General features: G+C 51.7%; 1 protein-coding gene across 5 annotated transcripts in view; it reads left to right on the top strand.

The window, feature by feature from the left end:
• Positions 1 to 21,429, top strand: part of MXRA7 (matrix remodeling associated 7) — a 28,667-nt gene extending 7,238 nt beyond the window's left edge. Inside the window, exons 2-7 of one of the 5 annotated variants that reach the window (XR_010349572.1) lie at positions 366 to 461; positions 2,754 to 2,814; positions 6,564 to 6,663; positions 8,583 to 8,620; positions 8,753 to 8,833; positions 15,515 to 17,209. Coding sequence is in view for 4 of the 5 variants with exons in the window: in XM_064395223.1 (XP_064251293.1) it covers positions 366 to 461; positions 2,754 to 2,814; positions 6,564 to 6,663; positions 20,186 to 20,300 (372 nt within the window). In the remaining variant the exon portion in view is untranslated. Of the gene's footprint in view, positions 1 to 365; positions 462 to 2,753; positions 2,815 to 6,563; positions 6,664 to 8,569; positions 8,621 to 8,752; positions 8,834 to 15,514; positions 17,210 to 20,185 lie in introns of those variants that run through there. The other 4 variants (XM_064395224.1, XM_064395226.1, XM_064395223.1 and 1 more) reach the window with 4 other exon arrangements.
• Positions 21,430 to 25,089: the final 3,660 nt, after the last annotated feature.

Here is a 25,089-nt window from a genome sequence, read left to right as displayed (position 1 = left end):
GGGAGCAGCTCCTGAGCCTTACATGGAGCAGCTCTGAGCTCCCAGGGAGCAGCTCCTGAGCTCCACAGGGATCAGCTCTGAGCTCCACAGACAGCAGCTCCTGAGTTCCACAGGGAGCAGCTCTGAGCTCCACAGAGAGCAGCTCCTGAATTCCACAGGGAGCAGCTCTGAGCTCCAAACCCTGGCTGCAGGCTCTGGAGGTCTCTGGGGTTCCCCACTCCGTGGCTTGGCACACAGCCCAGGGCAGGCTGGGCTGTTGGGCCCCTTCAGGATTTGTCCATGTGTGCTGGCGCTGCCAGGGCTGCTTGGTTGAGCACAGGGAGGGCTCGGGGGTGTTTGTGCTCAGAGCTTTTGTCCTTTTCCAGATCCCACCCTTGGGTGCCTCGCCTGGATCCGGCCTCGGGCACACGGGACAAGCAGAGGACACAAGTGGCCACGAAGCACTTTCCAGCCACGCAGAGGTGTGTGGCAGGGACAGCCAGCCTGGGGAGGGTGGCACGGCCCTCAGAGTGCCAGTGTCCCTGCAGGGGTGGGACACTGTCCCAGGGTGGCAGTGGCTGTGGGGAGGGGGGCAAATCTTGCCTGCTGCTGTCCCCTGGTGAGGTTGGGTGGCCTCTAAATGACTCAGCCCATGTACAGCAGAGAGAAGTGGTGTTCCAGGTGCAGGTTTGCCATGCCCTGGGGATGGGGTCGGGGAGGTGGGTCCCCCTGGGGCAGCTGGACCACGATGGCTGCGGGATGGAGCAGCCCCAGGAGGGCAGAGGGATGGGATGTGGAGTCTGGGGCCACAGCGTGGGGGGACGGGAGTGCTGGCATCTGCCTGCGAGCCATCCAAGCAGAAAAGTGCTGTGCTGCAGGGAGCAGGGGCTCCCAGACAGCCCTGGCACGCTGCTGCCGCCTGCCAGCCTGGCATCCCTGCCTGCTCCCTCGCTGCTCCCCTCAAGAGTCTCTTCCTCCATGCTGGAGCAGATCTATTTTCCTTCCTTGGAGGTTTGCCACCCAAATTTCCTGCTTGCTCTCACTGTTAGATGCTCAGTTCCTAATTCCCAGGTGAGGAAGAGGCTGAAATCTCCCTCCCTGTGGCTGCTCCTGGAGGGCTGGGGCTCCCAGGGGATGGCCCAGCTCACAGGAGGAGATGGATGTGATGGGCAACTGCTGCCCTGGGCTTGTGGCAGAGTCTCCAGAGCTGTGTCCCCTCCCTGTGCCCTCCCCAGCCATCCTCAGGGGAAGCCCGGGTGCCCAGTGGGAAGTGCCCATGTTTGGCAGTGTGGCCCAAAATAGCCGTGGCTGCAGCGGGCAGGGGTCCCAGTGGCACCTCCTTCGGGGGAGCAGGGTGCCCAGAGTGGCTGTGAATAATGCACATTCCTCCCCCATGACAAAGCAACCCGCTTCTGGCCCGGGGCTGTGCTCCAGCAGCTCCTCCAGAGCTCTGCCCTGCACAGACCGTGCACGGTCCTTTTGGGGCAGTGTCATCCCCCTGGGTCTCCTTCCCCCAGCTTCTGTGTCCCTTGGTAATGAGGGGCTTGGCAGCCTCCCCCCATGCTGCCCTCCTCTCTGCTTTGCCCTTTTGCCAGCCCAGGGGTGCACAGGGTTAGGGTTGGGTTGGGGTTAGAGTTGGGTTAGGGTTAGGATTAGGGTTGGGTTAGGGTTAGGGTTAGGGTTAGGGTTAGGTTGGGGTTAGGGTTAGGTTGGGGTTAGGGTTAGAGTTAGGGTTAGGTTTGGGGTTAGGGTTAGGTTGGGGTTAGGTTAGGAGTAGGGTTAGGTTGGGGTTAAGGTTAGGTTAGGGTTAGGGTTAGGATTAGAGTTAGGGTTAGGGGTAGGGTTAGGGTTAAGGTTAAATTGGGGTTAGGTTAGGATTAGGGTTAGGTTTGGCGTTAGGAGGCTGCAGGAGACACCCCGAGGTGCTGGTGGCCCCTGGGCTCAGCTCACAGGGGTTTGCAGCTGCAGGACAGGGCTGTGCAGGAGGAAATCTCTCATGCAGGGGCTCTGCCACATGTCCTTGTCTTATCTGAGGAGCTGGGCTGCTCCCCTCTCTCCCTGCTTGGAGTTTCTGCACAGGACAAGGAATCTGGGCTTTATGGAGCTTGTTTTGTCCTGTTGAAGGCAGCCCCAAAACTTCCAAAATTGCTTTGCCTTTTAAAAAATCCCCAAAATGTGCTGTTGCTGCTCTCACCTGTGCTCCAGACAGCAGCTGTGGATGGCTCCTGGAGGGGTCCCAGCAAACCCCCCAGTGCTGCCTTTGACCCCTGTGCTTCAGAGCAGCCCCTTGGCCGTGCCTGCAAGGTGGCTTTGGCTGGGGATCCACCTTTTCCTGCTGCCAGCACAGCCTCTCCTGGCCTGGGGGCACACAGGAGTCCCCTGGCTCTTGGCTCAGTCCCCTGCCTGTCCCTGGGCAGGAGGGGTGGCAGGGGTGCAGCTGGGAGGAAGGTGCTCAGGCACAAAACCTTAATATCCCTTTGATTCTAAACCTTAATATCTCTTTGATTCTAAACCTTAATATCTCTTTGATAACTTGCATTTCACAGCCTTTGGGTGGGCCAGATCACCGGGACTGACTGGTGAGAGGGAAGCAGACTAATGAGCCCCTCTCATTAGCGAGCATCCCTTGTCCTGGTCCCTGGAGGAGGCAGGGAAGGGGTGCCCAGCCCTGCCACTGCAGCTCCAGGCTCTGCACCCAGCCCTGCCCCAGCCAAGCGTGGGATGTTCAGCACAGCACCTTCGCCTCATGGCTGTTCTCTTTCTCACTCCTCCAGGAGGAAGAGGTGGACTCAGACAATGAGAAGCTGGTGGTGAGAGAGCCGGAGGATGAGGATGGTGAGTGCCAAGCAAGCCAGAACTCTGCAGGGAGATTGTGGACAGGACTGCAGCCCTGAGTGCTTTGGCATGGTCTCCTTCCCCCAGGAAATTCCTACCCTTCCCCAGATGCCCTTGGGCTGTTTGCCACGGGGGAGCTTTGTGATGCAGCTGCTCCAAAAGCTCCTTGCTCATCCAGGACAATCTCCAGGGGCTTTAGTCAGGGCCACGTTTAACTGATTAGCCAATTAGTTGATTGGAAAATGATTAATTGACTAATTGGGGTGACAACTGCTGCAGTCCTAAGAAAATGGAACAGATGGTGCCTGAATGTGTGTCTGAAGGGGCTCTGCTCTCTGAGCAGCCCTGGAGATGCTGGGATGGCCCCAGGAGTCCTGGCTTGGGGTGGCTGGGGCCAGCTGGGGCAGCAGGAGGCCTTGGGGTGTTCCCCCTTCCCTGCCCCACTTTCTGCCTGGCTTTGAAGGTGCTGTGTGGCAATCCCCCAGCTCGGGAGGATTATGCCTAATGCCACAGAGAATCAAATTGTAATCCTGATGCCATTCCTGCAAGGCAGGGGAAGCTCCTTTGGAGACAGGGTTCCCAAAATACACTCATTCCACCCTGCTGGGCTTCCTTGCAGCACTGGTGGCTGGGCATGTCACCGTGGGGGGCTGTGGGAGGTCTGCTTTGAGCACTGATGGATGCCCCTGGTACCACCCTTACAGATGGGATGGGGGAAGGTGATATTCCCTGGCTGTGAGACTGGCTAGCACTGTGTCCTCCCTAAGCAGCTCCTGCAGGCAGCCCCTGGCTCCTCTCCTGAATCATTCCCACTGTTTCCAAGTGTTTGCTAACGGGGCTGGGCAAAGCCTGGGCTGAGGGAGCAGCAGCAGTGCCCTGGGACCAGCCCTGCTCCTCCTGCCCCTCTGCTGTGTGTCCTGGCCCCACTCAGCCCGCAGAGATTCCCCTGGGGCACGTGGAGATGCCACAGCCTGGGATGCTGGGACGTGTGGGTCACACCAGAGCAAGCCTGTCCAGGGGAGAGGTGCCCTCCTGGGGCTGCTCTCACCCTGCCAGCTCAGGGGCACAGCACTGCCAGTGCGAGGGCAGAGAGATGGAAGACAAATGTTTTCTTTAATCAGAACTCGTGGAGGCTCTCAGTAAGTAGGTCGCCTCCTGTTCCTGTGGTGTTTTCCCTGTCTACATGAAAACCCAGCCTCCCCTTTTCTGTGTGTTTCCTGAAGTTTGTTTTTGAGCTGCAGGGAAAGTTCCTGAGCTCAAAACCAGCCAGAGGTTTCCAAAGCCACACACTGTCTCCTTTTTTTAATCTCACCGTGTGGGCAGGGAGATGGGGACCTTCCTTGCCTCCCTCCTCCCTTATTATTTTCTGGGGAGGTGGCAACTAAACTGCTCTTTTTGGGCCAGTCTAAATCCCAAATCTCACTTGATTTGGCAGAAAACCATGTGAGGGAAACGATCTTAATTGTCCTTGAAATCATTCAAGCTTCACAAAGGTAATGAGCAGCTCCTGCTCTGCACCAGCAGAAGGAACAGGATGTTACACCCTCTTTTTTTTTTTTTTCCTTTCTCCTAATATCTCCCAGGGCAGCAGCCAGCTGAATTTTCTTTCCATGCACTTTTATGGTCACCCAAAATGCTGCTAAACTGCAGCATTACTGCTTGTTTCCAGCTAGCCAGGTTTGTTTGTTTGTTTGCTCATGGGGAGGGTTTCCCAGAGAGGGAAGTGGAATATGGCCAAGCTGGATGTTTGGGGCTGCACACCAGAGCTTTGGGCTGCTTTGTGCTTTGTGAGCAATCTGGATAAAGGGTTTGCATCCCCTGGGAGCCCCAGTGGCATTTAGGGATTAGAGAAACACTCCAGATCAGTAATTGAGTAGTAATCCACCAGAACTTCCCAGGGAAGCTCCCCAAGATCAGGAACCTGGAGATGCAAAGAAGTGAAGAAATGTGGGCATTAGAGGGGAGAGGTCTCTGGGAAATTCCCATCCCACTCCTGTTGCTCCAGGCATGGTGTCCTGGTTTAGGGCAAATTTGGGAGAGAATATCTGAAGGGGTTCTTCTAGAAGGTAGATTTAAGTGGGGTTTCTTTGGTTTGGGTTTTTTGTTTTACAATAACTCACCAAATTTTATTAGCAAATTACACTTTTGGCATGGCAATGGGTAAAAGTTATTCTGCTTCACTCCAGTGAAGCCTTGCTCTGCTTGTTTCTGAGATCTCTGGTTTCCCCACCTGCAAAATCAGGCTCTTACTTACCTTTTACAAGGAGGTCCCCAAGGTCTGGCAGCAGCTTGGGGTTGGGGAAATCAAAAAATCAAGGTATTGGACACAAGGAGAAAAATCCCTAAGGGCAGTATTGATCAGAAAATAGAGGGAAGCTGGTGCTGAACCCTGTGTGTGAGGAAGGGAGGGGCTGTGAGGGCAGGTAGAGGAGGAGAGACTCATGGATATGGCCACAATTGCAGTGGGGAGTGTGGGAAGGGGCTCCCTGTGCTCCTGGCAGCAGAGGATGCATCCATGTGCAAAGCTGGGCTTCCTCTCCTGCCAGGGGAGTTTCATCCCTTTAGGGGCCCTGCTGGTGTCACCCTGGACACTGCTTTGTGGATAATGTGCAATTTTTCAGGGCCATGAAGTACCATCTTCCTTCTGTGCACCCCTTGGGAGCATCCCCAGGGCTCTGAGGGCCGGGGGGAGCAGCAGATGTTCCTGGGAATGTGCAAACCCCAGTGCTGGGTGGTGGGATGTGAAGCAGCCGAGTCCTGCAGTCCTTGGGAGATAAAGGCTCTGAGATAAGCAGCCCGTGGATAACACAGCTCCTCCTGGGCCCCTCTTGGGCTGACCTCCCCTGCTGTTGTTTTCCCCTATCTGCAGGGAGATAAAGCACGGGAGAGGTTTTTAAGAGCAAATAGTGCTCCAACAAAATCCGATTGGAAAAGGATCGGCTTTGGCTCAGAGTCTGAGCTTTGGTGCTCTAATTAGCACGGGGCTGAGGCTGCAGAGCTGGGTGGGAGAGCACCCAGGAGGAGGAGACCTTGGCTGGTGACAGAGGGGCTGTGCTGGTGACAGAGGGGCTGTGCTGGTGACAGAGGGGCTGTGCTGGTGACAGAGGGGTTGTGCTGGTGACAGAGGGGCTGTGCTGGTGACAGAGGGGCTGCCCTGCCTCGGTGCTGTCTGCACCCTGGCATTTGCCACGTGGCATCTTTTCACAAGCTGTGTCACAGGCTGCAGGAGAGCTGGGACAGCTCTGCTTGTGGCACCATCCATGAGCCCCAAGCTGAGGAGAGGGCCCCAGGATGGGGAGAGGGAGGAGGAATGCAAGTCTGGAGAGGAGAAGCGGAAAATGCTGCGAGTTAATCAGGGCAGGATTAGCCTGTCTTGATAAACCAGGATGGGCCTGCAAGGCTTGGAATCCAGGGAGAACAATGGCATATGGCTGCTGTGCTCTAGGATTTCCTTGGATCTGCTGCTCACTCAGAGCACCCCTCGCTGTTTGCAGTGCTGGTGTGGCCAGGCTCCTCCATCCCCTGGCCAGCAGCACCTTGGCCGTGCTCTGGGATCCACCCTGCCCCCCTGACAGTGCCCAGCCTTGCTGCAGACTGGAGTGGCTCAGGAAATGTGCTGGGGTGGCCATTTGGGGTGCAGGGGCAGGGCACAGAGCACCCAAAGGAACAGCCCCACTGCTCTGGGTTGTGGCTCTCAGGAGGTCTCTGGTTCACAGATTTCTTGCTCTTTTTTTGTCTCCCCTCTCCAGCTGCAGATGAGAAGTTTTCTTTTAAATACAGTCCTGGAAAGCTAAGGGGAAACCAGTACAAGTCAATGATGTCCAAAGAAGAACTAGAGGAAGAACAAAGGTAAGTTGAGCTTCCTTTTTCTTCTTGCCCAAGCCCACCTGGCTGACATGCCTGTGGAGCAAGCTGGGTGTGCTCAGACTCTCTGCCCACACTGCCCTCAGCCTCTCACTGCTCTGGAGCTCCAGACCTCTCCCACCCAGGAAGACATGATAAAAAGTCACACTGATTTAGGAGATGGAGGCACTGTGGTCCTAACCACCTTTGGAGCTCCTCTGGGTGCTTAGATCAAATTTTCCAGCTGATGCAGCTGGTGTATTTGCCCTGATCCCACCAGTTCTGTGCTGATAGGTGTCTCCTGAGGACCTGATTTTGGTTACTTCCCCTCCCTTGGCCCTGTGGATGGCCCAAGCAAGGACATGGGCACAGCTCAGAAACACTGGGGCACAGTGAAGGAGTGTGAGGCTCTAGAGCTCACTGGGATGGGGCTGACACTGCAAGTGTCCATCCCCAGGGCTGTCTCCTCAGCTGGACGTGGTGGGGATGTACCAAATAGCAGGGCTGGTGGAGATGGAGAATTGTCCATCTTGCACTTTTTGCTGAAGTATCCCCCTGAGCCCTGCATGAAGAAAGGTCAGACCTGTCACTTAAAACAAGCTTTGTGGCTGGAGATTCCCCAGCCTGTAGAAGGAATAACCCCACAGCTGAGGGCTCTGTGGCAGGCTGCTCCCTTACAGGTGTCTGCAGCTCACAGCCCTTCCCTGAGGCTGAGCTCCAAGGTGATTTCCCCAGGGTGGCTGGGAGGTGGTGCTCTCCCCACTGCTGTCCCAAGGGCTGTGGGACCCAATTCTCCACCCAGAGGTTTGCAGAGAGTGATTTAGGGGCATTTGTCACCCCTTGCCTGTCAAATTTTGGTCTGAATACCACCACAGTTGGCCTGGTGTAAAGAACCAAGCAGAAACTGGAGCACAGCAGGGAAGGCAGGGATGGGGGGATCACAGCTCACCCCCAGCTCAGGCATCTCCTCCTGGCAAACCTTGCCTTGAGGCTCTTGGGCAGCATCTTTGTGATGCCACCAGCTGGGCTGGCTGAGGTTTGTCTCTGTGAGGTGAGCAGGGCACTGTGGTGGGCAGAGCAAATCCAGAGACCTGCCCTGCTCTGGGGTCAGCAGCAGAAATCAGCTCTGGTTTCCTCTGGCACGGGGTTGGTTCTGCATTGGTGGCATCAGGAAAAAAATGTTTGCTTTCTTCTTTTCCATGTGTCTGTTGTGGCTGAAGCCCCCACCCTGTAAACTGCTGGGCAGGGCTGTGAGTGTCACTGTGTTTTTCACCTGGGGAGGGTGGTGGGGGCATGAGCCAGGTGAATGTCAGAGACACCCATGGGGCCAGATGGGATATGGGATTTGCTTTTCAGGATCCTGCTAAACACCAATGCAAAAATCTGCCTGCAGCTGGCAAATTCAAGCCCACTGCAGAAAATTCAAACCAGCAGCTCCATGCAAACCCGCTGAGCAATCACTGCTCAGGTTTTCAGGGCCAGGAGTCCTGCAGAGCCTTGGGCTGGTTCTTGAGGGGCAGAAAATGCCCTTGTTGTCACCTGAGGACACTGAGGGGACATTGCCTAAGGACAGCAGTGGGATGGGTGTTTTGTACTCAGGACTCAGAACAGAATCCAGGGGGTGATGGAGCTGTCCTGGGCACATGGCACTGCTCAGGCACCGCTGGAGCAGCCCCAGGGCAGGACAGTGCACCCAGAACTGATGGGCCTCGTGTCCCTTGGATGCTCTGAGCAGCCTCCCCACTGAGGCCCACTGGCAGACGTGTTTCTCCCACTGCTCCTTTATTTTCTTCTCTTCCGTATTTGTGTTGTTCGTTTCTTTAAGGCAGCTTGGTGAATTTTTTTTTTTTTTGTCTTGCTTTGTTGCTGGCTTACTTTTCCCCCCCTCAAATCTTCACTGCGGCATCAGCAGCTTTTCATTGCAGGCCTCGCAGGTGGTGCAAGGGGGCAGGGCTGCTGCCAGGTAAGCTGGGCGAGCTGAGCACAGCAGCTCAGCCTTTCCTGCATCCTTCTCCTTGCCCTTCCACCCCTCTCCACGAGCCCTGACAGTGCTGCTGACCTGCTGTGACCCGGGTTTGCCACCTTTATGTTGCAGGATTGAGCTGACCTCTGATCTCACATCTCTGTAGCAAGTACCTTAGGTCCTCGGCCACAAACATTCTTGCAAATCTTTTTGGTAAGGACACGCTGCTGCTTAGAGGTAGTGGTACCACTGATAACACCCGCTCGTGTCTTGGGTTGTTTTGCTTTTGGGTTGTTTTCCAGGGGAGGGGTTGTTTTGAGCTGCAGTTGGTTGCCTGTCCCACCTCCCTCTCCACCTGCCTCCCCTTCCCTGCTCATAACAGATTAATGAGTCCACTCCCCTCTGCCTCCATCTCACTTTCCATGAGCACTCCAGGGCAAATGGGGGCTCTCACATGTGGATGCTCACCTCTTCCATCCTGGATGCCTGAGGCTGGACATCCCACAGCCACTTCTTTGTGCTGATTTGGGAAACTGGGGCTGCTGCAGAGTGGGGGGTTAGTCCTGGGGTGTGTTACCAAAACTCAGACAGGTTTGGTGTGCACTTTTAGCCCTGTCACTCCTCCAGCTTTCCTGTGGATCAACAGGTTGCCACGTGAAGCAGCAGATGTAAGAAACATCCCAAAAATGCAAGAGGGTCCTCTGAGGCTGCTTGCTGTGTAGTTCACAGCTTTGAATTTTGGGACTCCTTGATTTTGGAGATGCCACTGAAAATATTCCTTGCCTGTTCCAGGAGGAGCTGTAGGACTTCAGACAGGAGTGTACAAGCATGCAATAGATTTGGTTATTTAAGCAAAAAACCCACTTCTGTTCTAACCTGCATCCCTGCAGAAGCTGTGGTTGTCCTGCCTACAATTCACTTGAGTCTTGTGGCTTCCAACTGGTGCTAAATCTGGACTAAAAGGGGAAGGAATGTGACCTTCACTGAGTGATGCAACTTCCTGCTTTCGGTGACTTCAGCCTTAAAAATTAGAGTGCTCACTGAGGGAGGAGAACAGTAAATCCTTTTGGCAAATGCTGCTGCTGGGGTGGTGGCTGTGCTTGATCACACCTGGTGGGTCACCAGTCCTTCTGGAACAGGAGCACGTAGCCTTTGCCCCCCTGGGGGAGAAAAACAGTCTGGGCAGGAAGGGGAAGAGTGCAGGGGAAGGATGCAGCCCTTGGTGCAGCCAGCACAGCTAATTCCCAAATCCTTGTCTTCTGCACCTGAGGCTCTTGGCCATCTGTTGCCAGCTGCAGCTGCCACGGTGCAAAGCTGGAGCTCAGGAAATGTGAGTGCTGGTGGTGCAGCTGCCCCTGCTCAGGCAGGCTGAGCTGTGGGTGTGAGACACGACCAGGCTGCTGTCCTGGCTGGGCAGCTCCTCTGGAGGAGGGAGGGAGAGCTCCCCAGTGTGCCTGCAGGGCCTGGCTCTCATGGGTGGCTTGGAGTGGTCTCTGCCAGATGTTCTTCAAACCTCCCATAAGGTTGAAAGAGGTTAGTGGGGATTTTTTCTGTTAGAAATGAGTATGGTCAGGACTCTGCTGAGTGTTGACAGCTGCAGCAAGGCTCCACTCCTTACAAAAGAGAAAACAATGGGAGAAATGGCCCCCTTGGGTCTCTGCTTTCAGTTCTCTCTTTCCGTGAGACAAAGCAGGTCCCAGCCAAGCCTTGGTTGGCCTCAGTGCTGAGCTCTCTGTGCTCTCTCCTTGTCACTCTTGGCTTGGAGTGTTGGTGGGACAGAGGAGAGCAGATCCCATCAGACAGGCTCTAGAAAGGTCTCTCCTCTCTGTCCTCTGGTGAGGTGGGGGTGAAGAGCCAGAAGCTGCCCCATGGCAGAGCCATTGAACAGGGTCTGGTGGATGGCACCAAACTGCTCCTGGCAGGGGCACTCCTGGATGGAGCAGGAGATCCCAGACCACTGCAGGGAAGATGGGATAGCTGCCCAGTTTCCCTGGCTAGTTCCCACGTCCAGGTGACCCATTCAAGGAGCAAACTCTCCTCCTGCCTCTCAATCCTCTCCCCTCACCTCCTGGCCAGCCATGGATGGGTTGAGGTGACACTGTTTGAATGCAGGCTGGGTTTAAGCCTAGGGCTCAACTGCAAATTGGAATTCATGCAAGGGGAATTGGATGGCTGTAAATATCAAGCTCAGCCCTCTTCTTAGTGGCAATTGAGCACTGGAAACCTGCCTCCTCCCCAGCTGGGCTCAGAGTGCCTCTTGGTTATGAGGTACTGAAAAAAACAGGGCTTGGACCCTGGAATTTCAGCAAGGCAGGGTAGAGCCTGGTTCTGGAAAGTCAGAGAGGAGAGACCTTTCCCTGCTCTACAAGGCATCCTGAAGAAAGTGGGATGCAGCTGTGGCTTGAGGGCCAACTGTGCTGAAGTTTGAATGTTGAATGAGACAATGCTGGTGATGACAACCCTGGGGCACACAAGGGCAGGAAGCAGCTGCAGAGTTTAATGACTGTGTTGACAGACCTTGACCTATTTCAAACATCTCCACTAGTAGCCCTCCAAAAATAGGTGGGTGGACAGGGCGAGGGGAGGTTGCATTTTGGAGAGCTGTCCATTGGCATCTGTCCCTGTCCACCCCCTGCATTGCCATCACATAACCCTGGCCTGCCTGCTCCCTCCCCTCTCTGTACAGCATGGGACCTGGGCTTCTTTCTCCTCCCTCTCTCTTGCTAACCTTCCCCCCACCCCGTGGCTTTGCAGTCCTGTCCTGTCCTGTCCTGTCTTGTCCTGTCCTGTCCTGTCCAGCATGGTGCTTCCTTTGGATGAGGGAAGCTGGTAAGTTTGGGCTTTTTTTGGGGCGTGATGGATATTATTTGTTTGCTTCTCATCTTCTGCAGCACGATAGTCGTCCTGGGCTGAGGGAGGAGGAGGAGCAGCAGCAAGGGGTGCAGAGCCCAGGGCCATGGCACTCTGCAGGGCAGGGTGGCCACTGCTTTACTGCAGCCACCAGCCACAGGGATGGCACCAGCCATGGGCAAGGCTGCTTTCAGCTGCCAAACACCCAGGGCATGAGGTGTGTTTGATTCCCAGCTGCCTCTTGTAGTAAAGGCACTGTCTGTTTGGGGATCCCTGCTGAGCTCACCTCATGCTCACTCTGTGGGTGCCCAAGCCCACTTGGATGAGGAGGAAGTCTGCTGGTGGCCTGGTGCTGTTCCCTGCCTCCATATCCCCGGGGAAAACATCCTCTGACCTATGAGATGTCAGTGGACTGGGGCCCTGGCCCTATTTATAGTCATGATTGAGTCATGAATCCCCAAAAGCTTTAAAAACAGAGTCACTCAGGATGCCTCCCTCAGAAAGCCAAGGAAAGGGAGGCCAGGAAGCCCCTTCCCATCTCCTCCTCTCCCATCCCAGGGAGGAAACCCTTGCAAACTCCCCCATAGCCTTTGCAGGGTGTGAGTCTCTGACCCTGCCTTGGCGTGAGATTTTTGTTCAGAGAGCAACTCTGCTTAAGCTCCTGGGGTTTTTTTTGGCTCAGGTCCTGAATTGTCCTGGCTTGTGGCTGCTTCTCTGTGTCTCCCTCACCCAGCGCTCATGACTTGTCCTCATCTGCTTCTGCTTAACCTTGTGCAGCATGGGCAGCTGGCTGCTCTCTGCCTGCTAACTCCCTGGGAGCCCTGCTCTGCCTGTCCTGGGCTCCCCTGCAGCTGGGACAGACCCAGGGATGCAGGGAATTGGGGCATCTTGCCAGGCTGGGAGCAAACTGGTGTTCAGTGAGCTGGAGAACGAACACTGAGTGATGGAGGAAAGCCCAGCCCAGCCTGTCCGTGGCTTTTCCCACTGCTGTGGTGTTGGCTGGGGTGGTCAGGAGTGTTGCAAGGGAATGGGCAAACAAGTGATGGATGAGCTGGTCAGGAGCCCAAGCCACCTCCCTGGCTGTGTTCTGGCCTTTTCAGCTCTTGCTGCTCTGGCTGGGCAATGTGGGAAGCTTCTGCCTGAGAATAGCTGTGGGCAAGGTGTTCTGGGGGTGACACAGCCCCTGGTCACACTGGCTCCTCACCAGCCCCTGTCCTAAAGCCAAAGAGACTTGTGCTCCCTGGTCACACTGGTCCTGGCAGCCTCGAGGCACAGCAGGTATTTCCCAAAGCCCAGAGCACCTTTCAACTTCACTGTCCCAGTGGAGGAATTTCACATCTGTGTTGATGAAGCTCCTTTTGGTGCCTCTCACTCAATCCCTTCTCTCTTTTCTAAGCACTGTCTCCCTGCTCTGCATCTAAGTCCTCTCTGTGTTTTGCTGATTGGCTGAAGCAACTGGCTCCCGCTTTTGGGACCACCAGGAAGGCTTAATTTGGTGTGTCATTCCTCATATTCTTCCTGCAGTACCTCAAGACTGGGTTATAGTCACCACCAGAGATGAGATGGTATCTGTCCCCATGGTAAAGAACTAGGGACAGTGGTGACGGGACCATCCCCAGCAGTGAGAGGGGAGGGAACTCCTTGGGGAGATCCCAACCACCCATTGCCAGCTCTGCCCAGCACTAAGGGCTTTTATTCCCGGCTCTTCATCCTCAAGGGTCAGTCCTGGTTTGGAGTGAGAAGAGTCTGGAGCCAGGTTGCTGTTCACCTTCCTTGCCAGGATTTCAGAGCAGAGGACTGATGGTCCTGACAAGGTCCTGAGCCAGGGAAAGGAGCTGGGAATGCTCTGTGCTTCTGAAAATAATCTTTTTGAGTGAAACTATTCCTTAAAAGGGCACAAGCAATTACCAGACATGGTTCCAGTAGGATGATCTGGGTTCTCCGTAGAGTGAGTCAGGACTCCTTTGGAAACCTAAAGTCTATGAATGGGCTACAGATTTCCTGACCTGCTGTGGATTTTTGCACACAGGAGAGGTAGATGCACATGGGAATGCCACCAGTAACCCCTGTTTTTCAGAGCTGAGGTGCTGTCTTCTCTCAAAAGCAAGAAGCCTTGTGTCAGTGCCGTGGGTGAGCTGGAGTGAAGGGAATGCTCCTGACGCCACTGGGACTTGCAGTTTCCATGTTTCTTTTAGATATTCAGTCCCTGAGCTGCCCTCATATTCCAGGAGCTGCTTTTGTCTGGGCTCCTTGTCTCCAGCTTTTCCTTGCACAGAACCATGTCCAGCTGACAAATCACACGATTCAGTGACTTGGCCATTGGCTTGACCAAAACCAGAGATATCTGGATAATCTTTATCTGAAGAAAGGATACAGCTTCTGGCAAAAGATGACCCTAAGATGGTTTGATTGATGAGCTGCTGGGGGCAAGCATGCTGATCCAAGGAGAATGGAAAGGAGGGAAGAGCCAAGGATAAGCCATGGATCAAATCTCTGGGTGTCCATCCCAAGCTAATTAATACTTTCGGGTTCCATGGCTGAAATGCCAGAGCTTCTCAGCCTGGAGGGTTATATGGCCCCAATGTCCCAGAGAGGGACTGCCTCATGCTCTTTAGTCCAATTCCCCTCACAGCTTGCTCCAGGACCAGGAAGGGGTATCCCCGTTGTGCAGATGGGAATTTCTGCCTCTGATGTTCATCCTCCATTAGGGTCATGCTGGTTTTGTGATCTTCTCACCCCAGCTGTCAGCCTGGCCTTGTGGAGATGAGGATCCCTGTGGGGGACTCATCCACCCTCTCTGATGTCCCCCGTCCCTCCCTGCTCCACCTGTGGCACTCTGGAGGGGACCTCCCCTCCTGGGCCCCCGTGGCAACGAGCTTGTGCCCTGACACGTGAAATCTGATTCGGCTTGCGTGACTTGAGCGGGATGATCCGCTCCTCAGCGCCGCGGATCCCGCAGAGCGATTATCCACCCCGGGAAATTTCCTTTCTTTGTCCGGTAACCGCGGTGCCACGTGGTGATCTCCACCCGGGATCCGGGTCACCGGCCCCTCGGAAGGCTGCTGGACAAGGCAAGAATTTGCAGAGGAGTGAGGAAGAAATGAGGCTGTTCCTCACCCTCACGCCATGCCTGGCTGGAATAGGGGACTTCCAAACGTGGCTCAGGTGTTGTGGACCATCAACCCGATTGAATTGAGGAGGAATGAGGCTGGGGTGTGTCTGAATGAGTTTGTAGGGTAGGTGATGTGTGTTGTAGCTTCCCTCTACCCCGGTGCAGATCTCTGTGTCCATGGCAGCTGTCCAGCCTTGGGCCAGCTCTTTCCTGATGTGGATGGTTCACCCATGAGAGATGCTGGGCAGTAAGGGCAGAGTGTCTGGAAGATTCCGGCTGAGAACAAGGGACCACATTTTTAGAGCCTGGCTCTGCTGCATGGAGGGAGTGCCTGGATGTCCCCACACATTAAACACATCTCACCCTCCTTCCCTGGGACTCTGGGAGAGCTTCCCATCAAAAGGGAGTGACCTGCAAGGGAGTCTGGGGGTTTTACCTCCTTGCCTTGAGCAGACTCATCTGTAGAAAGATTGAGAAAGGTCACGCAGTTCAGGCACACCACCCTGTGAAATCAGCACTCGTTCCTGGCTCATCTGGCCACAGGTGGGAAGAGGAATCTGGGCTGTCAAGGGTGCGAGCAGCCCCAGGAGGCTCTGCACAGGACAGTGAGGCAGTAACCCCTGGAGTTAATTCCTTTGGCTTCTCCAGTTCTTATTAGTAGCTCAAAAGGGTTGTAACTTAGCTTGGTGCCAGACAAGAGGATTTGCACTTCCGATTGGGTTTCGACTATCCTGCTGCAGTCGATGAAGCAAAGTCCTTCTCAGAGGCATGAGGTTTGCAAACAGCAGCTTGTCCTGCCCTGAGGGGGAAGCTGCCTTGCCTTCCCCCCAACACACACCAAGGGCTCTCCCTGCTCGTTTATGTGAATAATAATGAATCAAGCTGAGGAGTGAAATGACTGAAATGATTTCTCTCCCTGTTTCTCTTTGCAGACCTGAAGACTATATGAAGTTGTCCCTAGCCTCCTCCTAAAGGCATCCCTTGGCATCATTAAAGGCTTGAGAGAAATACCAAAACCAACCAAACACACCCATAAGAGAAATCCATAAACCCTCAAAACTTGGGATCCCCTCTTGGTCTGAAGTTGAGTTCTTCAAAAACTCCTGTCAAGTTTGAGGATATCCTATTGTGTGGCTCCACGGACTGGGGCTGGGCCCAAGCAATGACCTGAGTTGTGTTTGGGGGACTGGGAAGAACCTTCCTCCCTCTCCCCCAAACAAAACCCAAAGTGAACACTAAATATGCAACAAGTCTATTAGTTGTGTTGGCTTCATGTATGAGGCCATGAAATCCATGTTGGTCCTTTCCTGGGGTGGACAGTCCATAGCTCTGCTCTCAGACCAGCTGGGACCTTGTACCAAAATCTCAAGTTGTTCTGTCCTGGGGTCAAACTCCTCTTTGTTGCTGGGGGGTGGTACCTGCCTGTGATTTCCAGTGTTGTACAAAGCTGCTTTACTCCAAGGGCTGGAGGGACAAAGTGGGGTCCATGTGAGGGATGGCAGACGATGGCTGGGCTGACTCAGATTTGCTTCTGTAGTTATTTTAGCAGAGCTGGTTCTGTAGGTACACGGGATACTCAAGAAGTGATGAAGTTTGATCGTTTAGCTGTTCTGCTTGGGGTGGAGAGGCCACACTTTGGCTGCTGTTATTATCTGCATCCTCACTTTTCCCTACCCCAGCTCCCAAGAGGAGAGCCCCGAGGAGGCAGCTGTGGCATCAGGGGTTCCCTCTGGCTCAGGACGGGGTAGTGGAGGTCCTGGGAGAGGCACACTCCCCATTCCTCTGCCTGCTGGCTGTTCCAGTGCCCTCTTCTCTTGCTGGTCCATGGGAGCCAGAGCTCAGCGTTGCCCCTCAGCTCTGTCACACAGAGCAGATGAATTTGGCTGGGCACATGCTTGGTTTTAAATCAAACCCAGCTGGTTTTTGAGAGAGAGAAGAGGGTCTAAGTCCTTCATTGATGTTGTAGAAACACCAGCCTGGGTGGGGATGTGTCCTCCAAAGCTTCTTTGTCACTGCCTCTTGGCTAACACTGCAAACATATCAGCAACCCAACAGGCTGCTTTTTTTTTTTTTTCCTCTTTAATTCCTATGCAGACAATACTTGAAACCTTGTACACAGTTGTCCTTTCCAGCGCCTGGGGTTGGCAAACTCTTAATAAATGGGCTCGTTTAAAAGAACAGCAGGAGGCTTCAGCTTTAGAAGAGGCTGGGCTGCCCTCTCCCAGCCGACAACTGCAAGCGTGTTCAGTGGTTTGCATATGAATTTAGGCACATCTGGACCCTCTGCTTCAACATCCTGCTGGTACAGCCGCTGTCTCTCCTCGGTACTGGCTGGCTGACTGTGTCCCAAGCACCCAACTATGCAAAGAATGCCTTATATCCGTTGTGTTTAAGTTACATGGCAATATGTACATCCAGCAAAGTCGGTAGCTAAGTCCAGAGTTTTGCTAGTGGCAGCAAGTCAAACTCTTTCTTCAACTCAAATGGCTGTCTGGGTATTTTTTACTTTTGTTTGGTTCTGTTTGTTTTGTATCTGATGGTGGCTCTTATACAAAGGACTGTAATTCTAGTGGCTTGAATCTGTAAAAATTGCCTTTGTTTGGTCCAATAAACCTTTGAATAGTTTATTTGGTTTGTGCTTGTTCTCCCTACCTCCAGCAGCTTGTAACTTCTTCCTCAAGAGATTTGTGTTGAAAATCTGGATTTTAGGTTAGATTTTAGGTTACTATGACTTTTATGCCATAAATTATTACATTGCCATAAATGATCAGAGGGAAAATCAGGGATATTCCCCCTTTTCTGCTGAAGCAATGCAGTGTTGCATTCCTGCTCTTGTTTGGCTGCAGAGCAATTAGCAACATTCCCAATGCAGAGCTCTGCCCAGGATTTCAGCTGCTGTGGGCAGAGGTCTTAGCAGTTCCTAACCCCAGATCTCTAACATACCTATGGCTCACTGCCCCAAATCTCCAGCTAACTGTAAAAGTCTTGGACTGAATTGTCTAAAAAGAGCCTAAGGGAGATAAGTAGGCAAATATAATTCCCTATGAAGAAGAATTAGGCTGCTTCAAAAATCCTTAATTAATCTATTTTGTTAGCAATAAGTAAAATCCTGTTTGACCTCCTGAATCCAAGTAGTTTTGAGGACAGCATTTATGAGAAGAGAGAATGATTTTATTTGTGAATGGGGTGTGTTTGATCTGAGCTCATCCAAACAAATACCCAAAACCAAACCAAGCTGGATCACTACAAGGTTGTTTTGCAAGGTCGCCTCCGATAGGAGAAGCTCCTCTTCAAAGACAGTTTCATGTTTGTGGTGCCTTGGTCTTCCTTCCCAGGCTCTTTTCTCTCTTTATCTTTGTTTTGCTGTCCCTTTGTAGTAGATTGTGTAGTGCAGAGAAGTAACAGCAGTAACAGCTCTTTTATTCTATTTTCCAAATGCACTTTCATGATGTTTAAACTTGAGGGGAGAGCCAAAATGCATTGATGTTCTGCTTCCAAAAAAGAGAGTGAATATTGTCTGTGATCCTGATTTTGGAGACAAGGAAATGGGCCTTTGGAGAGGTTTCAGCAGCGCTGATGTCTGGGAAATGAGGAGTGAGGGATGCAGACCTGTGTGAGCACTCCCAGCTGGGATGCACTGCAGACACAGGAGCCAAGCTGCGTATTGAATTTCTCCACACCAGACTGGCAACGTGCCAGTGGTGCCCAGTGGTGATCTAAAATAAAATATTGATCACTCATGACCCTGCTTAACTTCCTCTCATCTGGAAAGGGCAGCTGGATGCTCTTCCTGTGAGCACAAAACATTACAGAAGAGGCAAACAAATCCAGGCTTCCATAAACAAAAGATCCCACATCATTATCAGGATTTGTTTGGCCTTAGGACCGTTGCATTTTAATTGCCATGGAAAAGAACTGGCAAATGAGCTTGCTTTAGCCAGGATCTGCTTTTTTCCTGCCCTGTTTGCTTCAGCAGTGCTGAGAGGACAGGCTGCTGTTCCTGCTGCTGCTGGGGAGAGGGGAAAATGCAGAGCAGCAGCTCAGGAGCACGGGTAGAAGGTTCCTCTGCTCATTCCTGACTGTCTTCCTCTCATGTTATTCCTGGTGTGGGGGCTGCTGGTGCGTTGGTGCTGTCCTTTCAAGCAGAGATTGTGCCCTGGTTTTGCCTGTCAATAGTTATTACTGCCCCTCCTGCTGCTGGAACAGATGACAGCTTGTCCACACAGGCCTTGCAGGAAGAGTACCCCAGGTTATCCAGCGGCGTGCATTTAAACGGATTAATTAAATGGTTTAAAGTCCTGGGTGGGAAGCTGCTTGTGGCAGAAAAGGGGACTCTTGACAGGGTGACCGTGTGGGAGTAAAAGGCAGATTCTGTGTTTTTAGCCCAAGGGAGGTCTAAGGGTGCTGAGCAAGCGGGAGAAGCTGGGATTGTGGCAGCTCTGTGCTCTGAGCTGTCACTGAGTTCTGGCCTCACACTCATGCAGGGACAGAATGAGCCTTGAAGTAACAGGAACTTCATCTGCCTTGTCACAGCCATAAAGCACCACATCCCCATTCGTTCTTCCTGTCTCCCACAGGAGAGTCAGGAATGAGATGTGCTAGCAATAGAGCAGCCTGATCCCCATCAGGTAGGAGTCTGGCAGTGGGAACATTCCATCCCTCAGCCAGCCCTGCCTGGAGCCACGTGCACGTTCATCTTGCCCCAAAAGGGAATTTTGTGCAGTTACAACAGTTCATGAGCTACCTGCCAAGAAATGCTGCCCACCCCCTGTATCCCCCAGAGATGAGCAGTATAAATCCTCCTACAAATAAAGCCCTGTCACAGATACCAGTCTTATTGGGATGTACAATGGTTAACTGGTTCAGGGTAGGAAAATTCAAGATATCTTCTGTCCCGGGGAGAAGGGGGTTAATCATCTGTTATGGGGCTGCCTGGGGATTAAAAATCTGAGCTAGGTGGTCCACTGGTCAGCCTCTGCCTACACAGGGACCACCTCACTGCTGGACTGGCTACCTGGGTCCATCTCACCACTGGACATTGGCAGACAAACTGGAATCAAAGAAAATTCCTACCCGTGATCTTATCTTCCAGTGGCTGATTCAAATCATTTCCACACTGGGAGGTAGTCTGCTCTCTAGTTTTAAGTGAGGATATGCATCTAAAATTTAATAGCTATTCCTGAATTATTCTGTATCCACATCCTCTCATTACAGAAGTAAAGCACACTGGGCTGTTGAATCTTAGTCCAGGTTTGTTATGGAGTCTGCTAAATTGGCACATGTTGGTCTTATAAAATTCCATATGTCAAGTTATCTTGAAAGTTTGAGCAGAGACAAGCCCTAAGGAGCTCCAAAGCCAGTGTTAAGGCAGGCTGGTTTATCCCCACATTTAGGGAGCTGCAGAGAGATGTGCAGGGTGATGGGGTGGATGGGAAGGGGGAGGAAGGAGAGCCAGAGGCTATCTCTGCCTAATCTCACAGGGACAGATTTCCTGCAGCCAGTAAGGTTTGCACAGTGACCTGCCTTTGGCTCTGGGTTTCATTTCACAGTGGTGTTCTTGCTCCTGGACTGGCTATTCCTACTTCTCCTTTTCTTCTCGACAGGGTTCAGAGAGAGCAGCTGGCTGCCATCTTCAGACTGATGAAGGAAAAAAGTGACACGTTTGGAGAGATGTCTGAAGGGGACATGAAGGAGCAGCTCAGACTGTACGACATCTAACCCTGCCCAAAAGCCATCTTGGCCCTTGTTCTGCAGGACACTGGAGGCTGTAGTGCTTTAAAAGTGTCTCAGTAGTTATTTTGCAGTTCCAGATTGTTTTGCAAACACATATAGGCCTCTGATATGTATTTCAAAAGACTTGTAATTCCTCAGCCGTTTAATAATTTTTCTTTGTAGAGCTATCATCTCGTACAGCAATTTTTTACCTCTTTCTGGCTGGGTCATATATCTCAGTCCTACAAAGCAGTTAAACTCACTTTTTTTCTGGCCATGCTTTATGCAAATGAACTGTCAAGCCTAGTCTTTCTCAGTTTGAAATCTGAAGAAAGCCAAAGAAGATTGGTGTGAAATGGATTAAAATAATAGAATAACTCAGGTTGAAGGGTCCTGCAGTCCAACCTCCTGCTAAAAATTATGAGACCAAGGTGGGTTACTCAGGGCTTTATCCTGTTAGGTCTTAAAAAGCTCCAAAGATGGAGACTGCCTCCCTCTCTTGGCATGGAGACTTCCAACCCTAGAGCTAGAAAACAAACACCAAAAGTAAGGCATCAGTGCTCTGATCAGGGCGTGCTGCCCCTCATCTCCCTGCAAAGAACACTTCATCCTCCTTCAGGCTGGCTTTTGAAACCAACCCAAGCTGGCTCTGGCTGACCTCACTGAGATCATCCTCACGCCTGAGGAAGCAGCAGCAAACTCCAGCCTGGGAACACAAACATCTCCTGACGCTGCTGAAAGGACCACAGAAAGGCTGCTGGGTTTAGCACAGGGATGGTTGAGTCCAGCTCAGATCCTGCTCTTCTCATGCAAAATTATGTGGGAAAATATATGCTTAGGAAATCTCTGTGATTTTATCAAGTATTTTGAACAGTCTTGAGCAGCCCTTGGTGGTTTGAATAGAGTAAATCAATGAGCATTCCTAATTATAACTAAATGTCTTCTGGTGTGCTTATCTCTCCTATGAAATCCTGTTAAATACCTTCTTATCAGGAAGGATTTTCTTGCTTTTAGTAACTGCTCACAAAGGGAGGCAACATTTTCTGCCCCAGTTTTAGGGAACGATCACTTAAAAAATTAGTTTTGCTTTATTTTGTGTAATCCTCTTCAGCCCAAGAAACCTAATATCTCGTTACCTGGTGGCTGTCTCCCAGTACAGTGTGTTCTATAACAGTTAGACTTTAAAGAATCATTTGATCTTCTAATTGTTTTCACTTAGGCCAAGGCATATTTATAATGAGTTCAAGCTGGTTTTACTACCAATAATGACTTAATTTGAGGGGTCCCTCAAGAGGGAACGGCTACACTGGGGGTCCTCATGATATAATGGCACTGAGGGGCCCCTCATGAGGGAATGGCGGTACTGGGGGGTCCCCGGGACAGGATAATGGCAATGAGGGTCCTCATGAGGGAATGGCAGTACTGGAGGATCCCCATATTCCACAGAATGAAGGGTCCCTCATGAGGGGACTGTGACACTGGGGGGTTCCCGGGACAGGATAATGGCAGTGAGGGTTCCCTCATGAGGGGACAGGGACACTGGGGGTCCCTCATGAGGGAATGGCGGTACTGGAGGGTCCCCATGACAGAATAATGGCAGTGAGGGGTCCCTCATGAGGGGACAGTGACACTGGGGGTCCCCAGGACAGGATAATGGCAGGGAGGGGTCCCTCGTGAGGGAATGGTGGTACTGGGGGGTCCCCGGGACAGGATAATGGCAGTGAGGGGTCCCTCATGAGGGGAGAGTGACACTGGGGGTCCCCAGGATAGGATAATGGCAGTGAAGGGTCCCTCATGAGGGAACAGCGACACTGGGGGTGCCTATGACACGATAATGGCACAGAGGGGCCCCCGTGAGGGGACAGTGACACTGGGGGCTCCCCACGGCCGCAGGCCCCACTGCCATGGCAACAAGTGACGATCGCCATTGGACTGACATGTCCCTACTGGGCTCCCGTAGGCAAAGCGGATTGTCCCTGTACGCCTTCCGTACCGCGCCGCGGCGGGGGCGGAGCTGGCTGGAGACGCGCCGGGATGGCCGTTACCGACAGCGCGCGTGCGCAGTGAGTGACGTCAGGCGCCGAGTGTGACGTCAGTCTCTGTTGGTGACGTCACGCGCCACGAATGACGTCCGTCGCTGCGAGTGACGTCACGCAGGTGCCGCTGTGGCTCTGCCGGTGGATTAAACCAGCACTGGGAGATAAAATAAACAGTGGGAAGGGTTCCACTGAGTGGTGAATGGAAAATGGGATTTGCTTTTACAAACAAACTGCAGGCTTGCTGATAAATGAAACTGGATATTGAAAGATAAAAGAAACAGTGGGGAAAAACATAAATTCCGTAAGAATTAAACATTAAAATGGAGGGTTGTTCATTAGTGGGAAATCTCTGGTATCAGGCATTTCAGGTAGTCTGTACCTCTCAAGTACCTCAGAAACGGGGAAAGAGGGAGGGAAATGTGGGAAATTGGGATAAAAAGGAGGCTGCATCCTCCAAAAACTTGAGAGACCCCAGGGGAATGCCCCATGGCCTCTCCCTTTATTCGAATAAAGTAAAAGCACTCCTCTGTCTCCTCTTTGCACATAAACCTCTGGTGGTTTGGGGTGAATTTTCCTGACAGAATTAAACAGGATTCAATTTGAGGGCTTGGAAAAGGCTTCCAGACTCAGGTGCTAGGAGTGAGAATGTGGATTTGCAGTCTAAGGCAGAGACGTGTTAAGTGGGGATGGAGTGCCAGTGCCATGGGTTTGAATGGATTTGAATCTGACTTTGTGTAGGACAGGGACAGAGCAGAGCACAGAGAGCCCCATGCTTTGTTTTGTTGTTTCTTTTTTATAAAATTTTGAATAGATCTCATTCAGCTCATCCAGTCACTGGATCCCAGCCAGAACTTCTGGAATAGCTTTTTTTTTTCTTTTTTTTTTTTTTTTTTTTTTTTTTTTTAACCTAAAGGGGAAATTCTCCTGTCTGAAATTCTTTCTTCATTCCCAAAGTAGGTCAGGAATGCAGCCACTGAGGTTTGTGCTGTCCTGAGTGTGCTCAGCTGTTGGGAATGCTAAATTGCACCGGGAACAATAAACACAAAGTGGAAGCATTTCATAGTTTGTTTCATCTTAATCTGTCTCAGAGGGAGGGGATAGTTGATTTTGTTTTCCATGAAAAGCTGCCGCGGGGATTGTGACTTTGCAGGCGTTGAAGGGATGCTGCTGACACCACCCTGGGGAAGCACAAACAGCCTCAGCACGTGTCCAAAACTGCAGTGGGGACACGAAAATGTGCACCCTGCACACCTCGACGGGATCATCCCCGTGAAAAGTGCTCTGCGCAGATATTTACTGTATTTACTGCACACATTAAGTTGTGTTGAGTCGTGCTGTGATAACATTTTAATGCTGTGGTAAATGTAGTTCCGTAGCAAAAAAGGTAGCTTTTGTAGTTAAAATAGGAACTATGTGTGTGGGATGTTTTCTTTTAGAAAGGAGTGAGGGGCCCTCAGCGGGTGGCGGCTGCAGGACACCTGAATCTTTCAGAAAAAAGGAATTTATTGCTCCCTTATCAGCAGAAAACGAACTTCTTCCCACCTCGCTCAGACTGGAAGACGGTATGAGGATTAAGAGGAAGAAGTTGACAGTGACCAGACAGAATCCTGTGTTTGAATGGAATTTATGCATCATGTATGAGGTGTATGAATATGCAACAGGCGATTGTTTTTAAAGGTTAATCCTCTGTTAACAGGTGTCCTTTTTTGGGCTTGTGTTGCCCAGAAAAAGGTACCCAGACTTCTGTATCTCTTTGTTTTTATTGTCTCATATTGTCCTAACCTCAAATGTTCAAATTTTATTATTCTAATTATATTACTATTTTTATAACCATTTATATTTATATTTATATTTATATTTATATTTATATTTATATTTATATAAAAATAATAATGTATATAAATATAAAATATATTTATAACCATAATACTATTAAACTTTTAAAATTTCAAAAACAAGTGATTGGCGTTTTTCACAATGCCCAAATAATCTTTGGATTCCGGTGGATGCATGGGAGCAGTGGGTTCCTCACCTTCCCAAAAAACTCACTTCCTTAACCTACAACACCAAGGCATCTTCTGAACCTCAGGAATCAGAGATCCTTGGCTCTGTGTTCATGACCTGTTGTGTCTGATTTAATTATTCAGGGAAATTCGGGGGACTCGCTGCACCACCACGGGCTGTGCCTGTGAGACATCAAGGTGAGGGATGATGAGTCCTCTCAGGGCACTCAGTTTTTCCTCCTCTGCACTGGGGAAGGGATTGCAGCCCTTGGAGAGAGGTGGTGCTGCCTGCCAGTGGAAAGTGGGGTTTTTTTGTTTGTTTGGGGTTTGGGGTTTTTTTTTTGTTTTGTTTTTTTTTTGGGTTTTTTTGTTTGGTTGGTGGGGTTTTTTTGTGGTTTTTTTGTTTGTTTGGGTTTTTTGTTTTGTTTTTGTTTTTGTTTTTGTTTTTTTTCTGGAGATCTTCATTGCTGCCCCCCTGCAATGGCTCAGGTTTGCTCACCCAAGGGTAACTTGAACCCTGCAGTGCTCCCAGCTGGAATAAAGCTCACATCCTGCAAATGTGGGCAAAAGGAGCGTGGAGTGTTCATCCTCTGGATGGTGCTGTTGTGTTGTACAAACGGCCAGAGGGCCCGCAGAGCTCCGGCTGAACATTTCAGCCGCTGTTTGCTCCGGGGAGGGTTAAGGATGTGCTCAGTCCTTTTCTATTCACAAATCTCTCACAAATCCTGAGATCCACCTGTTCTCCAGCATTCC

This window comes from Passer domesticus, chromosome 20 (assembly GCF_036417665.1).
Source record: "Passer domesticus isolate bPasDom1 chromosome 20, bPasDom1.hap1, whole genome shotgun sequence".
NCBI lineage: Eukaryota > Metazoa > Chordata > Aves > Passeriformes > Passeridae > Passer > Passer domesticus.
Note: the sequence above shows the minus strand (reverse complement) of the source record. Positions and strands in the feature narration are given on the sequence as shown.